Source organism: Pimephales promelas, chromosome 5 (genome assembly GCF_988280905.1).
Source record: "Pimephales promelas chromosome 5, fPimPro1.hap1.1, whole genome shotgun sequence".
In the NCBI taxonomy this organism is placed as follows: Eukaryota; Metazoa; Chordata; class Actinopteri; order Cypriniformes; family Leuciscidae; genus Pimephales; species Pimephales promelas.
In genome coordinates, this window is record NC_142773.1 from 15,367,267 (window position 1) to 15,395,022 (window position 27,756).

Sequence of the window (27,756 nt, forward strand, 5' to 3'; positions counted from 1 at the left end):
TGTTCTGACAACCCTTTTTATGCAGTATTGGCGTCATCAGCATAGAATCATCTAACCACAAAAGAAAAAAAAAGAGAGAGGAAGTTTTTGGTGTGACGCTAACTAGCTGAGACAGGCGCAATGGTGTTTCTGTCTATGAAACCAGCTACAGCAGGTCTGTGCAGATGCAGATATGCAAATCAGACTGGAAAGTTCATGGACAGATAAGCAAATGCTGACTTTTACATCAGATCTTTTTACAAGCTTCTGTATTTGTATTTATAAAACAAACCATGGCTGTTCACAAACCATGTGGCGTACTTCAGGAAATAACCAAAAAAAAAAAAAAAACTACCAAAATGTGTTTAAAATACGTTTATTTCATACTAAGAATACAACAAATCCATTAACATATTTACTGACATACCGCTCGAGACTTACTGAAATAAATATTAATTAAACTTTATTTGGAGTTCTTCTTTATTGCACAATGTGAAAAATTTTACCAAAAGTATAATTGCACCTAAAGTAATAGTTCACTTTAGCGCAATCAAATATACTTAAGTATATCTTTAGTTGGTCCTCAGCGCTATTTCTGGATAACTAGAACAAAATTAGTCGTTCCAATTTAGCAGACTAATTAGTACACTAAAAGTACAATTGCAAGGTTTTTACATTTTGTAGGCTTACATAAATATGTAAATGTGTAGTAGCCTATACTTAGCATAAAATAAATGCATTTCAAATACATTTTAGTATATTTATTTTTCACAAGGGCACGTCAAACATTTTTTAATTAGATGAAAAAGGGCCCACAATATAGTTTTATAAGACCTCTCGAATGTTAATAGGGGTTGTTTACATGATAGCCTACCGTTTTCAACTAAAAACTTTTGTGTTTTGATCGTTCATTTACACGACAACAGTCCTGAAAACTCAAGCTTGTGAAATCGGGTTTCAAAGTGCAAATTTTTGAAGACGATACCGCTATTGTCTACGTGTAAACTACAAAAACTCAAATTTGTGAAAACGGTGAAGTCATGCGTGTGTTATGTGTTCAGGCGCGTAGTGTTTCTTAAGTGACATCCCCATCTACTGGGCTGAGTTTTTAGTTGTTTTCGTGGATCCGTGTGAGCGGGGATCATTTTGACATTGAAGTTGTCTGTAGCTACACAGAAAAGAAAAGGAAAAAACTTTTCATTTTTTAGTTTTTTTATAAACTTACCCCTAGTAATAGGAATCCGGTGATATCTTCTTCTAGCTAATCAAAAGTGCTTTTCTTAAGCATTTAGCGCTATGCTAGCTATGCTAACACAAAAAGAAAGGAAAATGTTTGGTTGTGCACTGATGCCATTCCTGTGGACCAAATGTAGGCCTATACTTATTTACCATATTCCCTACATAGCTAATGCCATTTATGTGCATGTATGAATTAGGTAATATTTTTTTAAATTCAACTTTCTGCAAAAACTCGGTAAGTTGTGTTATCCGAAGTTTTAATCTTAATGATTATCTGTACTCAGTAAGGAGCTCCACCATAGTTAGTAAAGTGGTAACATTAACCGATAGTTAGCTAATACCTGGAGTTGCAGGGACATTTGCTTGTGGTTCATAAGAAATATGATTTTGTAGAAAATCAAGAAAATTGTAAAATGCTTGAGGGGTTTTTGCTGAGGAAAATAATGTACCGTCAAATGCAAGCCACTGTAACACAGCAGAAAGCCCCATTCAAGTTAACAGTTTCACTTCTGTTTTTGATGTTTTCTGAGACTTCATTTGTTTACCTATACAGATATACAGTGAAGAAAATAAGTATTTGAACACCCTGCTATTTTGCAAGTTCTCCCAAATCATGGAGGGGTCTGAAATTGTCATCGTAGGTGCATGTCCACTCTGAGAGACATAATTAAAAAAAAATCCAGAAATTACAATATTTGATTTTTTAACTATTTAATTGTATGATACAGCTGCAAATAAGTATTTGAACACCTGTCTATCAGCTAGAATTCTGACCCTCAAAGACCTTTTACTCTGCCTTTAAAATGTCCAACTCCACTTCATTTATTATCCTAAATTAGATGCATCTGTTTGAGGTCATTAGCTGCATAAAGACACCTGTCCACCCCATACAATCAGTAAGAATCCAACTACTAACATGGCCAAGACCAAAGAGCTGTCCAAAGACACTAGAGACACAATTGTAAAATGTGTAAAACACAATTAGAAAATGTAAGAAGGTAAACATGACTGTCAATGGGGTCTCAATGATCCTAAGAAAGGTGAGAAATCAGCCCAGAACTACACGGGAGGAGCTGGACAATGACCTGAAAAGAGCTGGGACCACCATTTCCAAGGTTACTGTTGGTAATACTGAGTCATGGTTTGAAATCATGCATGGCACGGAACGTTCCCCTGCTTAAACCAGCACGTCAAGGCCCGTCTTAAGTTTGTCAATGACCATTTGGATGGTCCAGAGAAGTCATGGGAGAAAGTCATGTGGTCAGATGAGAACTTTTTGGTCATAATTCCACTAACCATGTTTGGAGGAAGAAGAATGATGAGTACCATCCCAAGAACACCATCCGTACTGTGAAGCATGGGGGTGGTAGCATCATGCTTTGAGGTGTTTTTCTGTAGATGGGACAGGGCGACTGCACTGTATTAAGGAGAGGATGACCAGGGCCATGTATTGCAAGATTTTGGGGAACAACCTCCTTCCCTCAGTTAGAGCATTGAAGGTGGGTTGAGGCTGGGTCTTCCAACATGACAATGACCCGAAGCACAAAGCCCGGATAACCAAAGAGTGGCTCTGTAAGAAGCACATCAAGGTTCTGGCGTGGACTAGCCAGTCTCCAGACCTAAACCCAATAGAGAATCTTTGGAGGGTGCTCAAACTCTGTGTTTTTCAGTGACAGCCCAGAAACCTGACTGATCTAGAGAAGAAGATCTGTGTGGAGGAGTGGGCCAAAATCCCCTCCTGCAGTGTGTGCAAACCTGGTGAAAAACTACAGGAAACATTTGACCTCTGTAATTACAAAGGCTACTGTACCAAATATTAACATTGATTTTCTCAGGTGTTCAAATACTTATTTACAGCTGTATCATACACATAAATAGTTAAAAAAAAATCATACATTGTTATTTCTGGATTTTTCCTTTAGATTATGTTTCTCACAGTGGACATACAATTACATGTGCGATGACAATTTTAGACCCCTCCATGATTTCAAAGTGGGAGAACTTGCAAAATAGCAAGGTGTTCAAATACTTACTTTCCTCACTGTATATGCAAAAAAAAAGAAAAAAAAAAAAAGAAAAGAGGTTTGATTAATGGATGGATTCATGTAAAACAGCAACACAGCAACACATCTGGTACGTGGATTCAACAACCCATACCAGATGTGGGCCCGATCTGGGCTGAACTATGTTGCTGTCTGGGAAGTAACTAAAACTTATTGAGACCATGTAAATATATTTTTAAATCCATTTAAGCAATATATATTTAATTTTTAATCATTGGAAATATATTTTAAAAATATATGGATACACTTTATTAGGTAGACCTTGCTTGTACCGGTTTGTATGCAAACACTGTGGTCATAAGGAGATGGAGATGGTCAGCAACAATCCCCAGGTCATGTCATTTGGTGCAGAGGGACCCAAAGTGTGCCAAGAAAATATCCTGCACACCATTAAACCAACACCAGCAGCGCCAGCTGTACTGTTCATACAAGGCAAGATGAATCCATGCTTTCATGTTGTTCATGCCAAATTCTGTCCCAACCCTCTGTTTCGCCTCTTGCCTCGACTCGTGCCTGTATATCAATACGTAATCTGTTCCCTCTTTTTAAGCCTCCCTGAGTTGTATGTCTTCTTTCCTCTGTTTCATTATCTGTGTTAATAAACTACTGCAGATGGATCCGACTGAATCCGCCTCTTCGTCTCAATATACAGTATAGTATTTTTTCCAGTATCTTTCAGATTTAGAGCCTACTGTTACTACTGTAAAACAAACAAGGAAATATGAAGGAAATATGAGATGTATATCATGAACAACTCGCACACTTCAGTTTCTGCATATTCATATTCAAAAGCAATTTGCTTGCTTCAAAGCACCTGTTGTATACATGTTACAGATTATTAGAGCACCATGTTTCCAGAAAAGTTGTGCTTGTGTTTGAATCCTTAATCTATGCGAGTTCAAAAATACAAAAATTTGATGCAAAATGTGTGGAGAACATAATAATTAAGGCTTTATTAATAAAACATTCACACTGAGGGACAGTCAAGGCCTTCAGATGCAACCATGTCTGAAACAATCAGAATGACACAGTTTTCATTTCAGAGTAGGTCAAACTTTAAGTGAAACAGCATCTACAGAACAACACATTTCATTTACACAATGCATTATGTGTCAGAGTGAAACACGATATTTAATATGAACAGGTGGAGCAGGTTTTTCAACCTGGTCCCTGGTCTTTAGCTACAACAGCTATTTGTCTATTAATTAATATTATTTTCCCTGCCTATGTAGGCAGTAAAAGTAGTTTTATTTTGCTCAATTTATTCTTTTATTTTTAAATAACATGTAATCATTGATTGTGCAAAATAGGTCTAAAATGTGTATCATGAAAACTAAGGGGGGAATTTAGATTTTACGTTGATTTCTATTTTCTTTAAGGTGCGTTCACATTAGTGAAATTTATGCAAAATTCTGTGAGCAAAAAAAGCCCATTATTTATTGTCAATAATGTTGTGATGAATGAAGCACAACTCACATAAAAGTCACTCATACTTAGCTTTCTATTGGTCAATGAGGCGAATTTGTGTGATGAACTGAAACGCAAGCATTCACTAATCAATTAAGTAAATTTGCATTATCAATACATTGATAATGTAAACTTGTACATCAGAACATCAGGTTATAGCTTTCAGTTCCTGCAAGGGTCATGTGATGACAACACATCATATGATATTTTAAAAGTTAATTATTTTGTATATTGAGTGTAATAGAATAATGTTTAATGCTAAAAAAACACTCTTTAATGCACATTTTGTACACACTGTGTACACATCATTGCAATGCCTCTATTCCCAGTCTTTATGAAACACTGATTTCTACAAAGCCCCTCCTTCTGAAAAGCCCAGAGTGATTAGGTGTGTTCGACTTGAAGCAGCGCAGCACAGACCGATCGATGTATGACATCAAAGTACTGTGAGAACAATTAGAGAACCGAATGCTCTGTATGCTTTCGAATCGCTCTCGTGGTATTTTGATGTCATACACCAATCGCTCTGTGCAGCACTGCTTCAAGTCGAACACACCTATTGAGACTGTCCTCACAGCAGCCTGTAGCGCTATTACATAATGGATTAAATCCAATATGTAGGTGACATGCATTAAGCCAGAGCGACGATGGACCAAGATGGAGCCAGTGCGATGATGGACTAAGGTGGAGCCAGAGCGACGATGGACCAAGATGGAGCCAGTGCGATGATGGACTAAGGTGGAGCCAGAGCGACGATGGACCAAGATGGAGCCGGTGTGACGATGGACCAGGTGGAGCCAGAGCGCAGGGGACCCGGAGCCAGAGCGACGATGGACCCGGAGCCAGTGTGACGATGGACCAGGTGGAGCCAGAGCGACGATGGACCCGGAGCCAGAGCGACGATGGACCCGGAGCCAGTGTGACGATGGACCAGGTGGAGCCAGAGCGACGATGGACCCGGAGCCAGAGCGACGATGGACCGGAGCCAGAGCGACGATGGACCGGAGCCAGAGCAACGATAGACCAAGGTGGAGCAAGAGAGACGATGGACCAAGGTGGAGCCAGTGTGAAAATGGACCAACCTGGAGCCAGAGCGACGATGGACCAAGGTGGAGCCAGTGTGACGATGGACCAAGGTGGAGCCAGAGCGACGGTGGACCAAGGTGGAGCCAGTGTGAAAATGGACCAAGCTGGAGCCAGAGCGACGATGGACCAATGTGGAGCCAGAGCGACGATGGAGCCAGAGCGACGGTGGACCAAGGTGGAGCCAGAGAGACGATGGACCCAGAGCGTCGGTGGACCAAGGTGGAGCCAGAGAGACGATGGACCCAGAGCGACGGTGGACCAAGGTGGAGCCAGAGAGACGATGGAGCCAGAGCGACGGTGGACCAAGGTGGAGCCAGAGAGATGATGGACCCAGAGCGACGGTGGACCAAGGTGGAGCCAGAGAGATGATGGACCAAGGTGGAGCCAATGTGACAATTGAGCAGGTGGAGCCAGAGCAACGATGGTCCAAGGTGGAGCCAGAGCGACGATGGACCGGAGCCAGAGTGACGATGGACCGGAGCCAGAGCGACGATGGACCAAGGTAGAGCCAGAGCGACGATGGACCAAAGTGGAGCCAGAAGCCCCAAGGATCCATGGAGCTGGCTTGGAACTAGGCTTGTCCAGGGATGACTGAGATGGCTTGGAATTGGACTTGACGAGATTAACCCTTTAGGTATAGAAATTTGGTACAAAATAACAAGAGATTTTTTTTATACTCAATGGTATCGAGGCAATTCGGTCTGTGCCCAGAAAGTATCAAACTTGATACTCAGAGCGACGATGGACCGGAGCCAGAGCGATGATAGACCAAGGTGGAGCCAGAGCGACGATGGACCGGAGCCAGAGCGATGATAGACCAAAGGGAAGTCAGAGTGACGATGGAGCCAGAGCGACGGTGGACCAAGGTGGAGCCAGAGAGACGATGGACCAAGGTGGAGCCAGAGCGACGATGGACCAAGGTGGAGCCAGTGTGACGATTGACCAGATGGAGCCAGAGCGACAATGGACCAAGGTGGAGCCAGAGTGACGATGGACCGGAGCCAGAGCGACGATGGACCGGAGCCAGAGAGACGATGGACCAAGGTGGAGCCAGAGCGATGGTGGACTGGAGCCAGAGCGACGATGGACCAAGGTGGAGCCAGAGTGACGATGGACCGGAGCCAGAGCGATGATGGACCGGAGCCAGAGCGACGATGGACCAAGGTAGAGCCAGAGCGACGATGGACCAAGGTGGAGCAAGAAGCCCCCAGGATCCATGGAGCTGGCTTGGAACTAGGCTTGTCCAAGGATGACTGAGATGACTTGGAACTGGACTTGACGAGATTAACCCTTTAGGTATCGAAATTTGGTACAAAATGACAAGAGATTTTTTTTATACTCAATGGTATCGAGGCAATTCGGTCTGTGCCCAGAAAGTATCAAACTCGAAACTCAGCCCTACTCAAAAATCCAATAGTATAATTGGTAGTGACATTTTAAGTACATACACTGCAAATTAATTCAAAATTTTATAAATTTTTTAGTTGTGGGTGGGTTTTGGACCCTGCAGTACAGTTTTCTTGTACATAGTATGTGGTACTAATGTTTCCAGTGTGGAAAGGAACAAATAATTTAGTTTGACCTCGCACATGGAAACTGATTTATATTTAGAATTACATGACTTTCATGTAAAGGACACCAAGATGTCCTTTACAAGCATGAGACAAAACTACTAGCTAAGCTAGACAGTCAGTTACCATCACCTTGGTGCTTTAAAATGCAAGACAAGATTTTCTTGTAAAACTACATGCATAACATAAGCATGCATCATTGTTTGGGAAACTTTGCTAAGCCTTTAAGTTTCACCTCTCACAATTTACATCCTAATGCATGCACAGTCATTTCCTCTCATGCATCACTACTTAATCAAGAATGAGGCTGAAAAAAGAATGAGTAAAAATGAAAGTGTCAGACAGGAAACAGCAACTGCAACTCCAACTCCATTTGACATGGATTTAGACATTCTCATTGTAACCTGATAGAATCAATGAAGTTTCTTTGAGAAATATTCAATAAATATCATTTAAAAAAAAATCAATGATTCTATCATCTCAGTACAAATTATATGAGCAGATAGAGTCAGATATCTGATATTGGATGCCATTTGTATAATTCATAATCAAATAATGTGCCAGACAGTTTCACGTGACAACGTTCTTGCCTAAGGGGTACACATGCCTGGAAATATTCTTTGTTCTTGATGCAAAGCAGCACACTCTGATCATTTCAGAAAATTACATCAAATACTGTATGTGTGTACAGTATTGGTGCTTACTAAGGCAGGTATCACTATTACTATTGTTCAAAGTTTATAGGTGTGTATAAAAAGTATTAAACTTCAACCTGCAACTTACACAAACAGATTTTTCAATAAAGAAGCTAAATAAATAAATCATAAATATATATTAAACTCCATAGACCAGTGATGAGGACCAGTTATGATGATCTTTGAATGAGTGGATCTTAATGAAACAGTGGACCTTTATTCTACGGCTCTATCATATGATGTTATTCATAATGGACCCTGTTCAGACTTCCAGTTCTCAGATGTGGAAGTTCTCATAATTGGACAAACCTCTATAGTTGTGGTGAATGGAAAACATTTGCCATTTGCTCAAATAGTAAAAAGAAAAAAACAACAACATGATAGTGTTTCAATGACGTTACAAGATAGGCAAAATCAATAGCTTAATTGCGGTTGTCAGAAGAGAGAATTTTCCGTAACTCGCTCAGCTGTAGTGTTAGGAACTTACAAAGCAGAGTTAATTGGTTCCCCTTCTAGGGAACTTCACGCTGCATCATGATGTTGACATTATGGGAACACCTTCAGTGTACGCAGGTGTCTGAAGCGTGTGAAATCACACCAGTGCTATTAGCTATGGCAGTTATATGACATCACTGGCGTGCTGGCATGTCTATAAAAGGGCACAGGCATTGAACTAATACTTAAACTATAACGGCCTCTTCTTTTTTTTAGGAAGCTGCTTTTTTGAGTGTGTGTTTGTGTGTGTGTGAGAAAAAGAAAATAGATTGTGTGAGTTAGTTTGTTTAAAAAAAGAAACAGCATAGCATTGGCAAGCACTAGTAACACATTTCGAGCTAGTGCTTCACCGTGGCACAGTTTGATTACTAATGACGCATGAGCTCTGTGTCATTTATTTGGGAGCAGATCATGCTCATTTAGCTCTTAAGGGGGTGATGGCTGCCCTCACTGTGATCGTTTCACTGTAAGGAAGCTCTATTCTCACCTAGCTCTCTTTGCGAAGGATGTTGTTTCGATGTCATATTTCCACGTTGATTCAATGTCAGTTTGCTATCTGGGTAGCTTTCTTTGCGAGGGATGGGAGCCAGGCATCTGTGCCTTGTGGTTTGGGTCCTACAGCAGCAGAGGTGGCTTCGAACTTGGGGATCCCAGGTGAAGCTGGCTGAGGAATTCGAGCCAGGTATTTCCCTTTCACAGGCCTCACCCCTCAGGTTCGCGAGCTCTCAGGCCAAATCGGAAGCTTTCAGATCTGGAAGACCGCTCTGCCACCTCTTCGAATCTTTCCGAGAGCATGTTGTTGCTAGATGACATCTAGGCTGGTTGGCAAGGCCTACGTCGGGGTGGCCAAAAGTTGGTCTTGGAGAACCACAGTCCTGCAGGGTTTTGCTCCAGCCCTGATAAAAGCTCACCTGCCCGTAGCTTTCTAGTAACTCCAGACCTTGAACTCTGCAGGATTCTCCAGGGCCAACGTTCGCTACCCCTGGCTCTGCACACTACGGCAATGTTGCAAACCCACCAGACTGAACTTTTGAATGATCTAGACCAGTCTTATAGCTTCTCGGAGCAATAGATTTACTTTAGTTCAATAAAAGTGTCAATGTTGCAAAATTCAATTTAGCTATAAAGCAGCTCTACAGAACACAATAATCTCATCATTCAGCTTATTTACGATCAGGTTCCAACAAACGAAGCCCAACAAAGCAAGCCAAAGGAACCAAAACTGTGTCATGTGACAAAAAGAAGAAAAACCACTGGGAGACCAGTTTTCTTCTGGCCAATTGAACATGGTATGATTTATGATTCCAGGCTGCATCACATTTTCCATTCAGCTCTTTCTGCTTGAAGATTTGGATACGACAGACCTACATAAGGTGGGCAAAATTGAGAGGTCAGTTTAGGATGAACTGAATGCATCACACATTCAAACGCTACTAGAGAGAGATGTTAAGACAAAGCAATTCACTAGAATGAATCAAACTTTCCAATATGAGAGAAGGAGGACTGTTCAAGATACACAATTTACTAGAATGAATCTGATTGGCAAGAGAGTCGAAAGTATGGTTATTTACCTCCACCTGCTCGACAGTAAAGTATTAAAAAAAAAAAAAAAAAAAAAAAAAAACAACGATAGTTGCGCTACTCCGCTAATTGTTCTGCTGCATTCATAGAAATAGTAGTTGCGACTCTATGATTACATATTTACATTGCAGTTTAATTTTATGTTCACATTTATTATTTCTGGAAGGAAAAGTGATCAATTTGGATAGGCCAGAGTTTAGTTTCTATGAGTTTATTTGCTGATTTTAAAAAAAGGTAATTTTTAATAATCATAACTGACAAAAAACGTTTTTAATTGAACACTATCAAATAAGTAACTGATAATCCACGGCTAGCTGTGCATTAAATTGCTCCTATTATGCTAATTTAAAGACTCCTGGTTTTGTTTTGGAGGTCTCCTCCAATAGGTTTACATGCATTCAAGGTCAAAAAACACTTTAATTTTCTCATAATATACTTTGCACATCACCACATATTTCAATGAACCTCAAAAGACTCGGTGGATGAATCAGTCTACTCGGCTCTGATTGGCCAGATGACCCCGTCTGTGATTGGTCCACCATTTACAACCATGTCGGAAACAAAAGCCTATTACTATAAACTTCCTGAGGCTTAAGGTTTCCTCAGTCCTCAGTGATTGTACACACTGTTTTGACAATGGTGTCGATTTTACCATATATGTCTTCCAATCAGATGATGAAACATTGGAAGAAATAATTATGCAACAAGAACAACCATCACAACGACGACTTGAGCAGGACGTTTCTCAGTGATACGCTACTCATTTTGACGTACATTATGAGATGTTGCACTTGCAACTATAATTTCTCACCATTAGCATTCACAACAAACTTGATGACAACAAACTTTTGGTTTGTTTTCAAACACATGGGTGCTCCACTACACGCGCTGCACTACACATGCATCATATGTTTAAATCTAGACTAAAAACACATCTCTTTGACCCATAGCATCCACATAACACATTATAGACTTCTATAATTCAATGTTAGGCTGCATAGATTAGGTCAGTCGGAACCAGGAACACTCCCCATAAAACCTGATGTAGTCTTTACATCATAAGAAGAATGGCGTCTACGCTAATATTAGTCTCTCTGTTCATCCTGAAGTTTACCGTAGTCCGCCGGATCCAGGTCGTATCCAGATCTGATGAAGGACCTGTAGTTGGACACCCGAATCCCGCATTGCACTCGTGGTCTGTAAAATTACTTGTTTCTGGGAGGGACAAGTTGTTCGCAGGCAGACAACGTACAACATAGGCGGGCATTATATATTCTAGTGTCACAAAGTGAGATTCGGCTCGTTAAGGTGAGTCTGAGTAAATTCTTTCTTTTTGGAGACAGCTTTATTTATCATGCACTTTCGACTTTACAACTTTGCAGAACGTCATTCACTAACAGCTATAGGTTTAAAGGTTTTTTATTTATTTATTTTTAACTAGTGTTGTAGGATATCTGGTGTCAGTGTACACATAACTTGTCCAACTTTTTTAGATCACTTGGGTTCATTTACTTTAATAAGATGCAGTCTAGCTATGAAATTGGCTCAAGACAGAGTCGATAAACAGGCTGTCAAATGAGATCCCTGAAACTGTAAACAAGTTGGAAAGGGAAACGTGAAATCCCATTGACAACATTATAGAGTATAGAGAAACCGTGGAATACCCAAGCAACTGCACTGAAAAATTAAAAAATCAATCAGAAAAGCGTAGCAAACATGCTGCAACAACCAGGCATCCATCCACAACACACTAGCATTGTGGTGGATCAAGTACCACACACATTTTCTGTAAAACAATCTGTAAACTGTGTATAATGTAAATATGTAGTGAAATGTGCCATTGCCACAAAGACAATGCTCTGAATATTACTGATAAAAAAAATAGGACACAGGAAGTCGCATGTATGACATCACGTCTACTGAAACATCTTGCTCTCATGATGATGAAGCAGACGTTTCCTCTTTAGATATAAGTGTACACCAAAAAAAAAGAAGAGGAAGTCACTATGGTACACATGAAGGTACGCACATAGACACAAGCAGAAGGACATGGACAAGTATGTCTGTTACCATGTCAACCTGAGGCAAAGACATCCAAAGATCACAAAAGTTCAGCGTGAAAACCAAAACCCACTTAGGGTTGTCCAAACCCTCAACGGTCTGTCTTAGTTGCCTCACACTTATTTCATCTTGATTGACTAAATAGCCTATTGTTACAATATAAAAAAAATGCAGCTTAATGCATAATAACACTGACTTAAAATACACAAGCCAATTTACTGTCAGCATGCAAATATTGTTTTTTGGGAAGTTTCTGATAAGACTTAAAACCTTGCATGTTGTAAATGAAGCACCAGCTACTTTGACCTAATTTAGATACCTTGATGGTCTTCTCTTTTTAGGTTGAAAGTACATGACGTTGTTGCTGGTTTCATATGAGACTGTTCAGCAGGCTTTAGGTGTGCTGATGTAAAAACAGCCACATATTTTGCATGCCAATGTCTATATTGTTACCAATGCAAATATAAAAAATTGTACGTAAACAAGCATCTGTTTTCTCGTAAAATACATCCAAATAGGGAAGTTTGATAACTGTAATTTTTGTTGTTGTTGTTGATTATATTCAATTGTCTTCATGGCCTTTTATTCATGCAAGTCTTCATGTTTACGTCCCTCCAAACGAATGTGTGAGGCTGAAGTTGAACAGATAACCATAAAGCATGGTTTACTGGGAAACATCTTCATCACGCCAAAGAAGATGCTTACAGGAGTAGGGATAAAATATTGTATAACCAGGCCATAAACAGACTAATAAAGAAGATTCATCTAGACAGGCCTGAAAAACATCACTAAGAACAAGTCCTTCGAATGCTCCACCGGTATTCCTGCACTCATGGTACGCAACACATTCTACGACAGTGAAGTTTCCTGATTATTACGCAGGAATGAGAGTAGTTCCTAGTCATATTAGCCTAGAAATTGCAACTTTACATTTTCCGTCTGTCTTAGTGCACGATGTAACTATAGAAGAGTCAAGTTTTAAAAAGGAAAAATATCAAAACACTTTGGCAATTTTTTTTGGGATAAATGCTAATATGCACTTCACTCTTATGCACTTCAATGATGTATGCTAAGCTATGCTAAAAGTGGTACCGCCAGAACCGGAGATCGGCTGAATGGATTCAAAAACGGTAAAACTCAACAGTTTAACTCTGGGGAAGTTGTAAAATGAGCGTATTTCCAAAAAAGTGGAGTATCCCTTTAAATAGACAGACTAATGACAAGACAAGGGACACCTGTGAACAATGAACAGACGATTAACCAATGACAAGACACATGGCAGGATCGCTATGACAATGGGTGGCTCCAGACACCCAAACAAAAGAAAAAAATATCAAGGAGGGTGATGGAGCAGAGGTGGTCTTGGGAGAGGGATTGTAGGCCAGGTCCGTGCAAGGGCCCGTACAAGGGACGTGGCATGGCGTGGGCGGAACTGGGCCATGGAGCGTTGCTGATGGTGCCTGGTGCCCTGGCTTTCTGCTCTTTCTGTGCCGCCCTGGGCTTTCTGCACTACTGGCGCCACCCTGGCTTCCAGCTCTTCCTTTGCCGCCCTGGCTTCCTGGTCTACCCGTGCCACCCTCGCTTCCAGCTCTTCCTGTGCCTCTCTGGCTTCCTACACCGTCCTCGCTTCCTGCACTGCTGGCGCCGCCCTACATTCCTACACCGTCCTCGCTTCCTGCACTGCTGGCGCCGCCCTACATTCCTGCACCGTCTTCGCTTCCTGCTCTTCCTGCGCCACTCTCACTTCCTTCTCTTCCTGCACCGTCTTCGTTTCCTGGTCTTCCTGCGCCACCCTCGCTTCCTTCTCTTCCTGTGCCGCCCTTGCTTCTTGCTCTTTCTGCCTGCCCTGGCTTCCTGCTCTTCCTCCGCCGCCCTGGCTTCCTGCACTGCTGGTGCCACCTTCACTTCCTTCTCTTCTTGCGTCGCCCTCGCTTCCTTCTCTTCTTGCGTCGCCCTTGCTTCCTGCTCCTTCTGTGCTGCCCTGGCTTCCTGCACTGCTGGCGCCGCCCTGGCTTCATGCTCTTCCTGCGCCCGCCCTGGCTTCCTGCTCTTCCTGCGCTGCCCTAGCTTTCTGTTCTTCCTGTGCCTCTCTGGCTTCCTGCACTTCCTGCACATCCTCGCTTCCTGCACTGCCAGTGCCGCCCTGGCTTCTTGCCCTTCCTTCGCCCGCCCTGGCTTCCTGCTCTTCCTGCATCACCCTCGCTTCCTGCACTGCCGGCGCCGCCCTGGCTTCATGCTCTTCCTGCGCCCGCCCTGGCTTCCTGCTCTTCCTGCGCTGCCCTAGCTTTCTGTTCTTCCTGTGCCTCTCTGGCTTCCTGCACTTCCTTCACCGTCCTCGCTTCCTGTACTGCTGGCGCCGCCCTGGATTCCTGCACCGTCCTGCGCTCCCCTCATCTCCTCCTCTTCCTGCGCCGGCCTTGCTTCCTGCCTGAAGAGCAGGAAGCGAGGGCGGTGCAGGAAACCAGGGCGGCGCCAGCAGTGCAGGACAAGACACATGGCAGGATCACATGACAAACAGGGAATCACATGACAAGACACAGAAACATGATAATGACATGAAACATGGCCAAGACAAGATAAAATCGTGACAGCTGTGAGAAAATCGGGCGTCTAATGACTACAGACCTGTTGCTTTCACATCTGTGGTCATGAAGTGATTTGAGAGACTGGGGTTGGCCGACCTAAAGGACATCACTTCTGGATCTTCTTAAGTAAACAGGTTTGTGGATGATGCAGTCAACATGGGAATGCATTATTTCCTGCAACCTATCGACAGACCTGGGACTTATGAAAGGATCTTATTTGTGGACAGTTTGGCTTTCAACACCATCAGACCAGAATTCAATGAAACAAACAGACATTTGACACAGATTTTTGTTCCTGTCAGGGGATCACCAACTTTCCGAAAGACAGGCAGCAGCAAGTGAGACACATTCAGGACTCTCACTATCAGCACTGGCGTTCCTCAAGGTTGCGTCCTCTCCCCACTGCTCTTCTCCCTATACACAAATGACTGGACATCTAAAGACCCTTCAGTCAGGCCTCTGAATTATGCAGACAGCACCACTGTCATCAGCCTTATCCAGGATGGTGATGAGTCTGCTAACAGACAGGGGGTTGTACAGCTGGCTTTCTGGCAGTCATTACAACCTAAAGCTCACCACACTCAAAGTTGATTGTGGACATCATGAGGAACAGCCCATCACTCCCCACTCACCACCATGAACTGCACTGTGGCAGCAGTGTAGTCATTCAGGCTCCTGGGCAAAATCTGTTGCTCTACCAATGTTCAATACAAACATAGCAATTTTTTCCTGCTATCATACACTATGGGAATAGAGAAAAGCAAATTTTTCTTGTGCCTTCATATGTGTGCTCTGGAAGCTTCAGTACCAAGGTAAATTCCTCGTGTTTGCAAGCTTGGCAGTAAAGGTCTTTCTGATACTGAATCTGATTTTAAATGGGTGAAATGAAGAAGCTAATTTTTATTTGAACTAAAACCAGCTACTTTTGGTTCCAACAGGGCATCTTCTCGACTTGAAATGTTTGTGCTAGAATGTTAAAAGTCCAAGAAAATATAGCAAACAACCCACATTTTACACAATTTGAATGATAGGATGAGACTGTTAAGAGTTTAACTAGCAGCATATTCTTAATCCGACAATGCATGTGTTCACGTAAACGTGGTAACCCGTTTTGTGCCGAATTTGCAGACTCACCTGTATTCAGTTGGTTTATTGAAGTGCGCATGTGTGTGAAATGTAACATCCCGCTTTGATACACAAATGAAGATTAGGTGTTGTTGCCATTAAAAAAAAAAAAAAAAAAAAAAAACTTTTTGCATGGAAATTGGTTTGCATGTAAACCGGTACAACGGATTATTTAAATATGCTGACTAGCGTATGGGTGTCTTGAGTTTGTGTGATTCATTTCAGTTTGATGTTGCTGTGTTACAGAACTGATTAATTGTATTACTCTGTCACCACCAAGTGGTCAAATATATGCAATAAGTTAAAAAAAATAAATAAAAATTGCTGTTCTATCCTTGCTCCACTATTCACTGACCATACTGTACGTAGCCTAGCTGTCACGCCCCAAAAACTTTATCCAGGTAATATAGGTCTCCTTTTGTAAAATCTATGAACAATATTATAAGCCTAATGCAGTGTGAATGGGACTGCATAGTTTTAACCTAATTGGTATAAATAGCATTAACTGTACATGAAATTTATTATCCACACAAGATGATAAAATATTATGTGTATTAATTATTATCATGCCATCCACAAAGGTGAATATTACTATATTATATAGATAAAGGGTTAGTTCACCCAAAAATTTAAATTATGTCATTAAGGACTCACCCTCATGTCGTTCCAAGCCCGTAATACCTCCGTTCATCCTCAGAACACAATTTAGGATACTATGGTGCGTTCACGTGCTATGGTAATTATGCTAACTACCAAAAGCACAATGTGGAAAATGCACATGAACACCCCCTCATGTGGTATTTTCCACTGGGCAGCTCATAGAATATTTTTATGCACAACTCGCCAAGATCTTTGCTATTGACCAAATGACCTTTGGCAAAATGGCAGAGAGCAACGCGAGAGTCGTGAATGGTAAAAATATGTACTATTCATGATCTAGAAAATATACAACATTTTATTTACCGTTTGAGTTTTGATAAATCATTTTCCTTGCTGTAGCAGATGACTTAAGCAATCTAAAATAGTTTTAGCTAAATAACAGCTCTGGATCTCCATCTTTCCCACATTACTACGACAAAAAAAAGCACTTGAACGCAACACACTGGTAAATACCAGTTCACAAGTGGAAATTTTACATAGCACGTAAACGCACCATTATGCTGCGTTCAAGTCATCTCGAATAGATCGTAATTACGAGTTGAACGCACTTGTCGTAAATGCCAGTGGGGAGTCAGTCCGATCTGTACAAGTTGGGGGCGTGTCAGTGAGAAACGTTCATTCAACGTCTGTTGACGGTAAATTTTAATTGAATTTCAATGTTTACTCATTGACATTGTAAGGCTTTTTCATTTATAAAGCAAGCTCTCTATGATATCTTTGTAATATAAAAATTATACCTAATGATAGAGTTTACATTGGTTTCATAATAAAAACATAAAAAGAAAAACACACCCGATGCACATTCTTTGTCCTTCATTTTTTTTATTAGCAGAGTTAACAAACCTTGCTGTATTTTCGTGTAATTCATTAAAAGAAGGTACACCGCCATTTTTCTCCGACGAAACTGACTTGAACGCACCTCACGTCGTAAACACGACTTCCCACCTCGTACGTAGGCTACGAACTTCCCAGGAGGACTTGAACGCAGCATAAGTCCAAGCTTTCTGTCCCTCCATTGAAAATGTATGTATGATATACTGTCCTTGTCCAGAAAGGAAATAAAGACATCATCAAAGTAGTCCATGTGACACCAGGTTAGTTAGAATATTTTGAAGCATCGAAAATACATTTTGGTCCAAAAATAACAAAAACTACGACTTTATTCAGCATTGTATTCTGTTTCGGTTCATATACTGACGCTTTTGATATTTCGTCTACATCCAACGCACATGGCACCCTTTAGCATCAATATGAGACGCAGATATGTATGGGCCAGAAGGTGCCTCCTAGTGGTCTAACCTCCAACCTATACACATTTCCCACTTCATAAAGACTTTTTTTCTGGCATAATGAATTATTATTGTTATTTTTATGCTGGTTTATTAATCTATTTAAGATAAAACTGCCTTTTAAAATAAAACTAATTGCGGTTGGTCTCTTTACATGTCCGTCAGATCCTTTTTCAGTCTGGTGGTTCTTGGCAAGAATGGACCTTAGTTATAATTTGTTTTAAAACCCATTCACCTTTCTTCATCATTGTCAAACTAAACTCCATCTACTCATGGTCCACAAAACTGTAAAGATAAAATAATACAAACATAAAAAATATATATTTTTAAAAGATCTATATAAAGTACTCACACAATTTTTCATGTTTTATGTTCATTTATTAAAATTTTATATATTTTTATATATATTTTCACTTTTTTTATAAGGAATCCAGGGTGTTCCTTTATAAAGTGTTCATATTAAAATGGTTCTTTAAATTCATTTTACAAATTTCCTCCTGACGGTCATAACATCAATCATAAGAAAACCTAAACAAATCATCTTTTAATAACAAAAAAGATTGACATCATCATCCTCCCCACAGGTCATTTTGGTCTGACATTCATTTTCTTTTCATTTTTAAAATTTGAGTGTTCATCGGAGTGGTCAAAGACCTTGGAAGATTTGTCGTACTTAGACTCATAACTTGGAACACACACACACACACACACACACACACACACGCACACACGCCTTTCTAGGTTAGATTTGGACACATTTACAATGCAGAAAATGAAAAACAACTAAATATCTCCCAAAAAAACTCACTAAAAAATTGAATTTACAAATGAAATGAGGGCTTCGGGTCATTCATACCCGCGAGGAAAAGATTTGTTATAGATATGGGAGGAGAGGATAAGTTTTAATAATAAAAATAGTTAAATTGTTTGAAACCTGATAACCAGGACATTACTGAATTCGTTCAAGCTCATAACAGATCCTTCGAATACCATATGGGATGATTCCTGACATTTTCTGTTATTGTACAGTATTATGTAGTTAAATGGTTTGATTTTCGGTAAAGAAAAAAAAAAATAAAACAAAAGGCAACAGTGCATGAAAATCAGAATAGATCCTAATGTGTCACTGTAAACATATTTTTCCTTAAAAAAATTATATGGCAACATCATGATGAAAATAGAGCTATTTCAGAGCAGTCCAAAACTAAAAAGGTCTTGCTTACCAAATATAAAATCATTAAAAAAAATATGTTGCTGGTAATAGTTAAAATCGATGTACCATTATTCATTATGAAATCATCTCTTTCCTTGCTTTTGCAAAATGCACTGGTAGATGTCGGACTTCAGAAACCTGGGATAGCAGTCTCTCGCCATTAGACTGAAGATCATCTTCTGTGCAGTATCAAATGAGCTCAGGGTCGGCTCTGAGATGTTGTTTGTAATATTTGTGCGAGTCCCGGAATCAATGTTGACCTGAAAATAACAGCAATACATTTTTCTTTTTTTTTTCCCCCTCTTTTTTTTCTTAAAAAAAATAAAAATGATTGAATGAACGGACGAATAAATACATGTCTAATTAAATAACTAAACAGACAAGCAAGCAAACAAACAAATAAATGATTGTGTATTGTTCAATTTTAGCCATCTCAAAGACATAGCTGGAGTTTGGGATATCAGGATGGGGCTAAAAATGTTTCATCATTATTTGAGAATGGTTTGGGTCAAATTAAAATGTGATTTTTTTTTGTGTGTGTTACAAGTAACGTGATTTGCGTAATCAGCTTACTTTTTTCATGAAACTATTAACACATTACTTTTTAAATTCACAATAAAATATCTGAGTTACTTTTTCAAAATACTTTTGCTTTCCCATTTATTGAATGGCAGAGAAATCAGGAGTAAGTACAGAGGCGTTGTTTGCAGTGTGCGAACTAAATAACGCAATATTGTAACGCATTACTTTTAAAAGTAACTTTAAACCAATTGTGGTTATGGATATCATGGGACTTATGTAATTAAAGGGATAGGAACATATTATTTTCCGTAAAAAGTAACTAAGTTAACACAATTAGTTACTTTTTAAGGGAGTAACACAATATTGTACCACATTACCTTTAAAAGTAACATTATATCAATTCTGGTTTTGGATATAATGGGACTTATATAATTTAAAAAATAGTATTGGATTACTTTTCGTAAAAAGTAACTAAGTAACACAATTTGTTACTTTTTAATGGAGTAACACAAAACTGTAACGCATTACTTTTGAAAGTAACTTTACACCAACTTTGGTTATGGGTATAATAAACTTTTCCAGTTAAAGGGATAGTAATGTATTACTTTTCATAAAAAGTAACTAAGTAATGCAATTAGTTACATTTTAAGGGAGTTACTCATTACTTTTTGAAGTAACTTTACACCCACTCTGTTTGTGGATACGATGGGACTTACAGTATTTAATAAAAGGGATAGTAATGTATTACTTTTCGTAAAAAGTAACTAAGTAACACAATTACTTTTTAATGGAGTACTTTTTAAATCGTCACTTTTTAATGGAGTAACACAATTTTGTAAAGTAACTTTACACCAACTAAAGTTGTGGGTATAATGGGACTTATCCAATTAAAGGGATAGTAATGCATTACATTTCATAAAAAGTAACTAAGTAATGCAATTAGTTACTTTTTAAGGGAGTATGTAATTAAAGGGATAGTTCACCCAAAAATAAAAATTCTGTCATCATCTCCCCCAAGTTGTTCTAAACCTGCATGAGTTTCTTTCTTCTGATGATCACAAAATAATGAAACCTGAACCACACCAAACAGTTTCTGGACCCCATGGATTGACCCCCTGATTGACCATGATTGATCTACTATGGAAGTCAGTGGGGTCCTGCAACTGTTTGATTACCAACATCCTTCAAAATATCTTATTTTGTGGTCAACTGAAGAAAGAAACTCACATGGGTTTAGAACAACTTGAGGGGGAGTAAAGGGTGACAGAAGTGTCATTTTTGGGTGAACCGTCCCTTTAAGACTAAACTAATATCTGATTGCTCTATTTTAAATGCTGAATTCTTGCAACCCCAAAGGACGAAAGTGATACTTGCAGCAAAAGACTTGCTAACTAACTTTTGAGCAGCAGGACCTAGGACATTACAAGAGCTCAGCACAGTTCAGTCAGAGGGCTGTAATTCACCTGTCTAGGTGATTCCGTTTGCACAAACTCAGTGTAGATTTGGTTTGCCATGCTGATCATCTCTGGTACACTCGTGATCTTTTTGTATTCCTCACATGCCAGCCAGAACAGAATATTTTCCTCACTGTATTCCGACTTCAAGAAGTCCTGGAAAGCCATCTGTCCCGCTGCAGCATGATACCATTGTTAGAATTTATTATGGAAAATAGTTAAGTATTCGTTCTCCAATTTATATGACGAAACTGAAATTTGAAAAGTTTGAACATTTGAATATAATTCAAGGAGCTAAATTTGATATAAGATATACATCTTTATACAGGAATGAGATTGAGATGACTTCCCTTCAACATGAACCACTGACTTCAGTCAAACATAATTTGACTAGTCTTTTTGTTTATTTGCATTATGCCATCAATCATCAACTGCATAATCATCATAATGCTTTCCATACAGACAATAAACAAAAAATTATAAATCTACAAATGATTCTCTAAATATATTACATGTATAAATCATTATTAGGTATTTCAAAATAATTTCCATATAGCTCTATTTTATGTCTCATTTGTTGTTTTATTATTATGGGATAACAATTAAAAACAAATGTGAACACTTGTTATTGCAGATAAAGAACAAATCAAAACAAATACGATTTTTCGGGATATTCAATCCACTATATTCAGAAGTGAATTTTCTCACCTTTGCAGGACAGAAGGTTCTCGATGGACTCGCCCCAGGAGTCAACATCATCAACAGGTTCCTGAGGAAAGCAACAAAATCTACCCTTGAAAATTACATGGAGATCCTTCACTGGTGAAGCTGATTGTGATACAGATTTCAAATATATTGATTACAAGACAACCTAGCATTTCAAACCAATTGCATTCTGCCAAAATGATTCCTAACATTGAATCTGAAATTCCTCGTGACCCGTAAATTCAGGCGTAGCATTCTTGAATATCATTTAAAAATATCATTAATAAGCAGGGACTCACTTTATGGCCATCTCTGTCAGCAGTGTCCTCTGCATGGAGTCTCCTTCACTCTCTGAATCTTTCTGGCTCTGGAGGGTCTAAACACATTTACCGGCATGAATGGAACACATGGAAATCAGCATGCAAAGCTTTGGGCAGGGTCACCTCCTCAGTCTGTAAGGTCATGTTGAAAACATCTTCACCACCACAAAATAACTTAAGTTTATGAGATAATGCAAGTAAAATATGTTGATATCTGCTTTTATTGTAAGTCTATGAAAACAGTGTGGCTTCATAGTGAGGCACTTTTTTATTTTACAAATAATAAATTGATTAAATACTTAAAATGACATTAAATATCTTCAAGCATCTAGACAAGGCAGGGAAAATCCAACACAGTCTCATGAAGATGCGTATCTATACCACGAGTGTCATTTCTCGTGGCATTTATACGCCAAAAGTGTTTTTTTTTCGTGTATATGGTACGCACTAAAAAACCCTGGGTTTATTATACGCAAAAAACTGCGTATCATATGTACGCGAAAATCGCGTGCCATCTACACGCAAAAACTGTTTTTGGCGTATAAATGCCACGAGAAATGACATTCGTGCCATAGATACGAACTTTCATGAGATCGGGCTGGAAAATCCAAGGTGGAAATGTTGGATGGTGTGATGCAGTTGCTAAAGTACAAAGCACAAAGGTAAATAAATGACATAATTTACAATTTTATGTGAACTATGGCGAAGATAATAGGTCATAAGCCCTCCATGAATTAATGTGTAGTTGATGTTTGAAGCTTTTTTCGCTTCACGTAAAGTAAATGTCAACAGTAATAAATAATGTTTTTAATGTATTAAATATAAAAAAAAATATGAATATTTTAAATATTGGAATATGCAAATAATACATATTCAGTATCTGTATCTAAAATGTCGGGTGCAATTAATGCATTTTAATACTTCAAGATGTGACATTTCTGATTGATTGATTGATAGATTGACTGATTGTCTTGAAACCTGCCATGCAAAAGTAACACAGGGTGACACATGTGAGAAAGATTGGCACTGACTAGTGCTAAGAATTCATCCACATAATATTCTCTGTATTTGACCGCAAATTTCAACCTCTGAAGTATTGGTCACAGAGAGCTCATTAATGTAATCCATACATTTTTTTTTCAACATTGGGTAATGTTTCAAATAAGTTTAATCATGCTCAAACACTTGGCACATAAGTTTGAACTTGCCCACTGCTGGATCTGGTTGGTACCACATCAACACCTGCCTGTGTGATGATCCAGGTGGGTCTCCATTAGGTCATCACTTATATCCACAATATTAAAATCACAGAATGGAAATCCTGCCATAATCAAATAGCATGTGGTTTAAATAGACCTAAATTGAAGTATTTGCCTGTTTATGATCTAATCCTGTCAATGATACCAGAATACAGGATGTCCTGCTCAATTTTCCATCATTCCCCAATAGTCAAACCTACAAAGCGTAAGACATCTCAAATATCATATCACACACAGTTATGCCAAAAAAGTATTTGGACGCTTGAGAAGTACTTCTGAAAGTGATTGCATTCGACACAAAACAACCGAGAGGCATCTGCAAACAAATCATGCTGGAGCTTTTTTTTTTCGTAAATCAAGCCATTTTTGCGATGATTTGAAACCAACTGGATTCAGTGATTTTAGTAGATGTATGTAGTCAGTTCAAGGGACACTCCACCCATTTGCATTAGGATTTCCATTGTTAGAAATCCAGTCATACTATTGAATGGTCGTGCAACACTCTTTCATTTTCCCATGTGACGAGAGAAGTTCGCTATTTACCTTTTTCGCTTCCTCCTGCAATGACGCAAAAATCGTCATTTTACGTCATTGTAGGAGGAAGTGTAAGAGGGGGGATTTCTGTAAAGACTACAAGCACTAGATCTCACCCTTTCAAACCCGCCCATACGCTGATTTCACGCAGCCGCCATTTTGAAATGGCTCTGGTGGGAAGAAAACCGGAAGTGTCGCCTTTAATCATAGGAGAGTCGCGAATGCGATGTCGTATTGTTGTGTTTAATGTAGAAATTTGTTATTCTAAAAATGTACATACATTTCTTTCATACTACAGTGAAATTTATAAATGTATATATATATGAAGAGTTCAGATGCAAAAGCCTCTAAATGCCATTTGAAATTTTCTTCTTTAATGAGGATTTTTATCAAAATTGTATATTTAAGTTCAGTAATTTCACTTAAATAACAATTAATAGGTAATTATCATTGCCATTTAAGTGAAATCACTGAACTTAAATATACAAGCTTGATAAAAATGATCATTCTAGAAGAAAATTTTAAATGGCATTTAGAGGCTTTTGCATCTGAACTCTTTATATATATTCAGAACGTAAAAAAAAGAAGCAGGAACGAACTATATATAACCATATGTTGGATATTAACATCCAATAGTGTAAATCGTGGCAGCAGCTTCAGGTTGGTAGTCCAAGACATTGTTGTCTATCTGTACTTCCGGGATTCTTCCCACCTGAGCCTTGCTTTCGATTTCAAAATGGTGGCTGCATGAAATCAGAGTATAGGGGGTTGGACCTAATGCGCTAACAGACCTATCACAGATCAGTGCCAGTGCGTTTGATTTCACCACCAGAAACGTTTTGAAAATATGGACGAAAATACTGAATACGCAGACGGATGCATTATGGATAGGGTTGGGTACCGAAACGCGGTGCCAATAGGGAACCGGTTCTGACGTAAACAGTAATAACCAGACTGAATAAGAATTAAAATTTTGGTGCCTGAGGACTGTGTCATGAGGCGAACACACACAAAGTCTCTCGCTCTCTCCCTCGTGCGTGCACAGTCTGATCTGTCTCGCATGCGCGCTCTTGCTCCCTCGCTCTAGATTCCTAGAGATTTTAACTAATTTGCGGGCATCAGGGAGCCATTATCAATATGCGGTAGACTCCCGGAACGTCGATAGTGAAGGGATTAATGAAGATCCCGAAGACAAAACGGTCCAAGGTTTGGCTGCATTTCACGTGTAAAATTAAGTGTCAGAGTAAGTGTGCCGATTGTCTGAAGACCATATTGAATCAAGCCAATCCATTGACTGATGGTGCGCATAGCTGTCAACATTGAACATTGAAAATAAGGGAGTTTTCCCGGAATCCATCCCCAAAATAAGGGATTTTTTTTTTGCACGATTCTCACCCACAAACTTTAAAAATAAAGCACAATCCTTAAAAGTCTAAGGTGTTCATAACTAGCCTATGTGTGAGAGAGAAAGAGACAGTGTCATTTAAAGGGAAAAAAATCTACATTTGGATTAGCGTGTGTTGCTCTAGCATTTGGACAACAATTTCAACATTTAGCCTATCACACATCTTCCAAAATCCGCAAAATAGGGAAGTGGGCTGTCTGTTTATTTTAATTACATTTACACATTTTGTGTAGCTTTAAAGAGCCTATTTAGCCTGATGGTGGACCATCACTCAGAAGACACACTATCTTTATATCCTCCTATAGGCCCAGAACGTTTTTTTTTTTTCAAGTTTTTTTTTCTTCATGTAATCACATTGTTAAGAGCTTAAGAAACAAATGGAAAAAAAGAAAATATATTTTCTTCATATATTTGAAAATCTATTTATAATAATTATTATTTGTTTAAATTACATTGATATCTGAATTTATGTAAAAACCTAGACTTTCAAACATCAAAATGTAATGTATTAATATGTATTCGAGTACAAAATTACATTCAGCTAGCCTAAACATCGTTTCCTATTTTTTATTTATATATACGGTAATACGGTATATTTTACGGGAAAATACAAATTTTTTAGTCCAAATTTTCTGAAGGGACTGGATCGCTTTATATGATGAAGAGATTTAATTTAGGCTTTTATTCACGTATCAACACTCATCAGTGAACATAAACAGAGGCTCAACTGAACCTGCTTGACGCGCGAGTACAAACCACATTGGTTTAAACGCTCTGCGTAAAATGAGAATGAACCTCATTGGTTCTTACACATCAGGTGAATATGCTTGAGCTTCTGTTTACCACAACTGATGTGATATAATGTGATCTGATCATCATATAAAGCAAATGAGTCTTTTCAGAAAATTTGGATTAAACCGCTTAAATCATATTTCAACTTTTTTGAAGCATCAAAGTCGTAGTTGCGTAGACTGTCAATGGAGAGACTGAAATCTCTCAGATTTCATCAAAAAGATCTTCATTTGTGTTTGGAAGATGAATAAAAGTCTAACAGGTTTGGAATGACCTGAGGGCGAGTAAATGATGTCAGAATTTTCATTTTTTCATTTTTTTGGTGAAATATCTCTTTAAGTTCACACCTTCGTCATATTAACTGTGAAGATGATCCACCAATGTTTGACATCCAGAAAGTGTCTTAATCATACTTCATAAATACTTCATCATTTTGAATGGTTTTATTGTTTAATCAATTAAAACAACATTCTCATTTTTATATAGTGCTTAATAATGCAGAAGTGTGCTTGTTCAGTTTTAGAAATTTACAAACACACATTTTTTTCTCACACATTTTCTTTGTTTCCAACTACTTCTCCCACTGTTGTCTTGATCTGAGGGTGCCCGAAATCAGTTCAATAATCATTTCTTTATTTTATTTTGCGTGTGTCTATTTGGTTTAATGAGCTGTGCATTTGAATACTGTGGGATCAGGGGTTGCTACACCAAAGCTTTTTTTTTTTTTTTTAGAGGAAAAGATGAGTGATGGTCATGGGCGGCCAGTGGAAAAGTGGTATTTAAACTTCCTACCACAGGTTATGGTTTGATTCATGGTTAACACAACATTTGAAGAGGGAACAGATGAATGTCCCTTTTTTGACCACTTTAATTTTCTTTCTATTTTTGGACACAACACAGTGTCTCAACTGCCTAAAATCTAACCTTTATCCAAATTTCATCACATTAAAAAAAAAAAGAAAAAGAAAAATCTGTAGTAGATCCCCTCTGAGCTCTCCTTTAATATTGTCTCAGTCTGTCAGCGGCCATGTAAATCTCTAGAAGCAATGGAAAATCCTCTGGCAGATTTGCATGCATAATGACTTACACATGGCCCGGAGAATTTGGTTTCCAAAAAAGCTGGCAAGAGTGAGGACATGCTCACCTGTGTTGACTGCTGAAATCAAAGATATTCATTCTCTCTGACGTACAATAACATACACTTACAGCTTTACTTGTCCCTTGGCTTTGTATTCATTCTACTTTGTGCTCATCTCCCTTTTCATACTCTGGTTTATTCACAAAGTTGGAAGCGGAGATGTGCACAGTTTCAGAAATTGTAACAATATTAATAATTCAAATTTTCATATTTCCAGACTGGGTAGAATCGACTGTAATGCATCATTACGTTTACACTGGGCTGTGAAGTGAACGCAGAGCTGAAAACAATCTTGTTGGAGACGCACTCATTTGTCTAAGTCATTTGTTTGCACCTGTGTAAACCCTGTGTCTGACGTCTGTGTGTTTTTTGTGTTCGACAGACAGGGTCAGTGAGATCAGGCATTCCCTTTGGAAAGCTTGAAAACAAGAAACTAAATTTAGAATTCTCTTTGTGAGAATACAGATAAAAATCAAGCTGTGCCTGCCAAAGGTTGGGTGGTAATAAGAAGTAAAGTT

General features: G+C 39.0%; 1 protein-coding gene across 1 annotated transcript; it reads right to left on the reverse strand.

The window, feature by feature from the left end:
• Positions 1–18,372: 18,372 nt before the first annotated feature.
• On the reverse strand, positions 18,373–22,211 carry rgs1 (regulator of G protein signaling 1). Its single transcript, XM_089131718.1, is given in 5 exon segments — positions 18,373–19,369; positions 21,095–21,261; positions 21,794–21,854; positions 22,090–22,127; positions 22,130–22,211. Coding segments are annotated over 5 exon segments (525 nt in total). The 3' UTR covers positions 18,373–19,192.
• Positions 22,212–27,756: the final 5,545 nt, after the last annotated feature.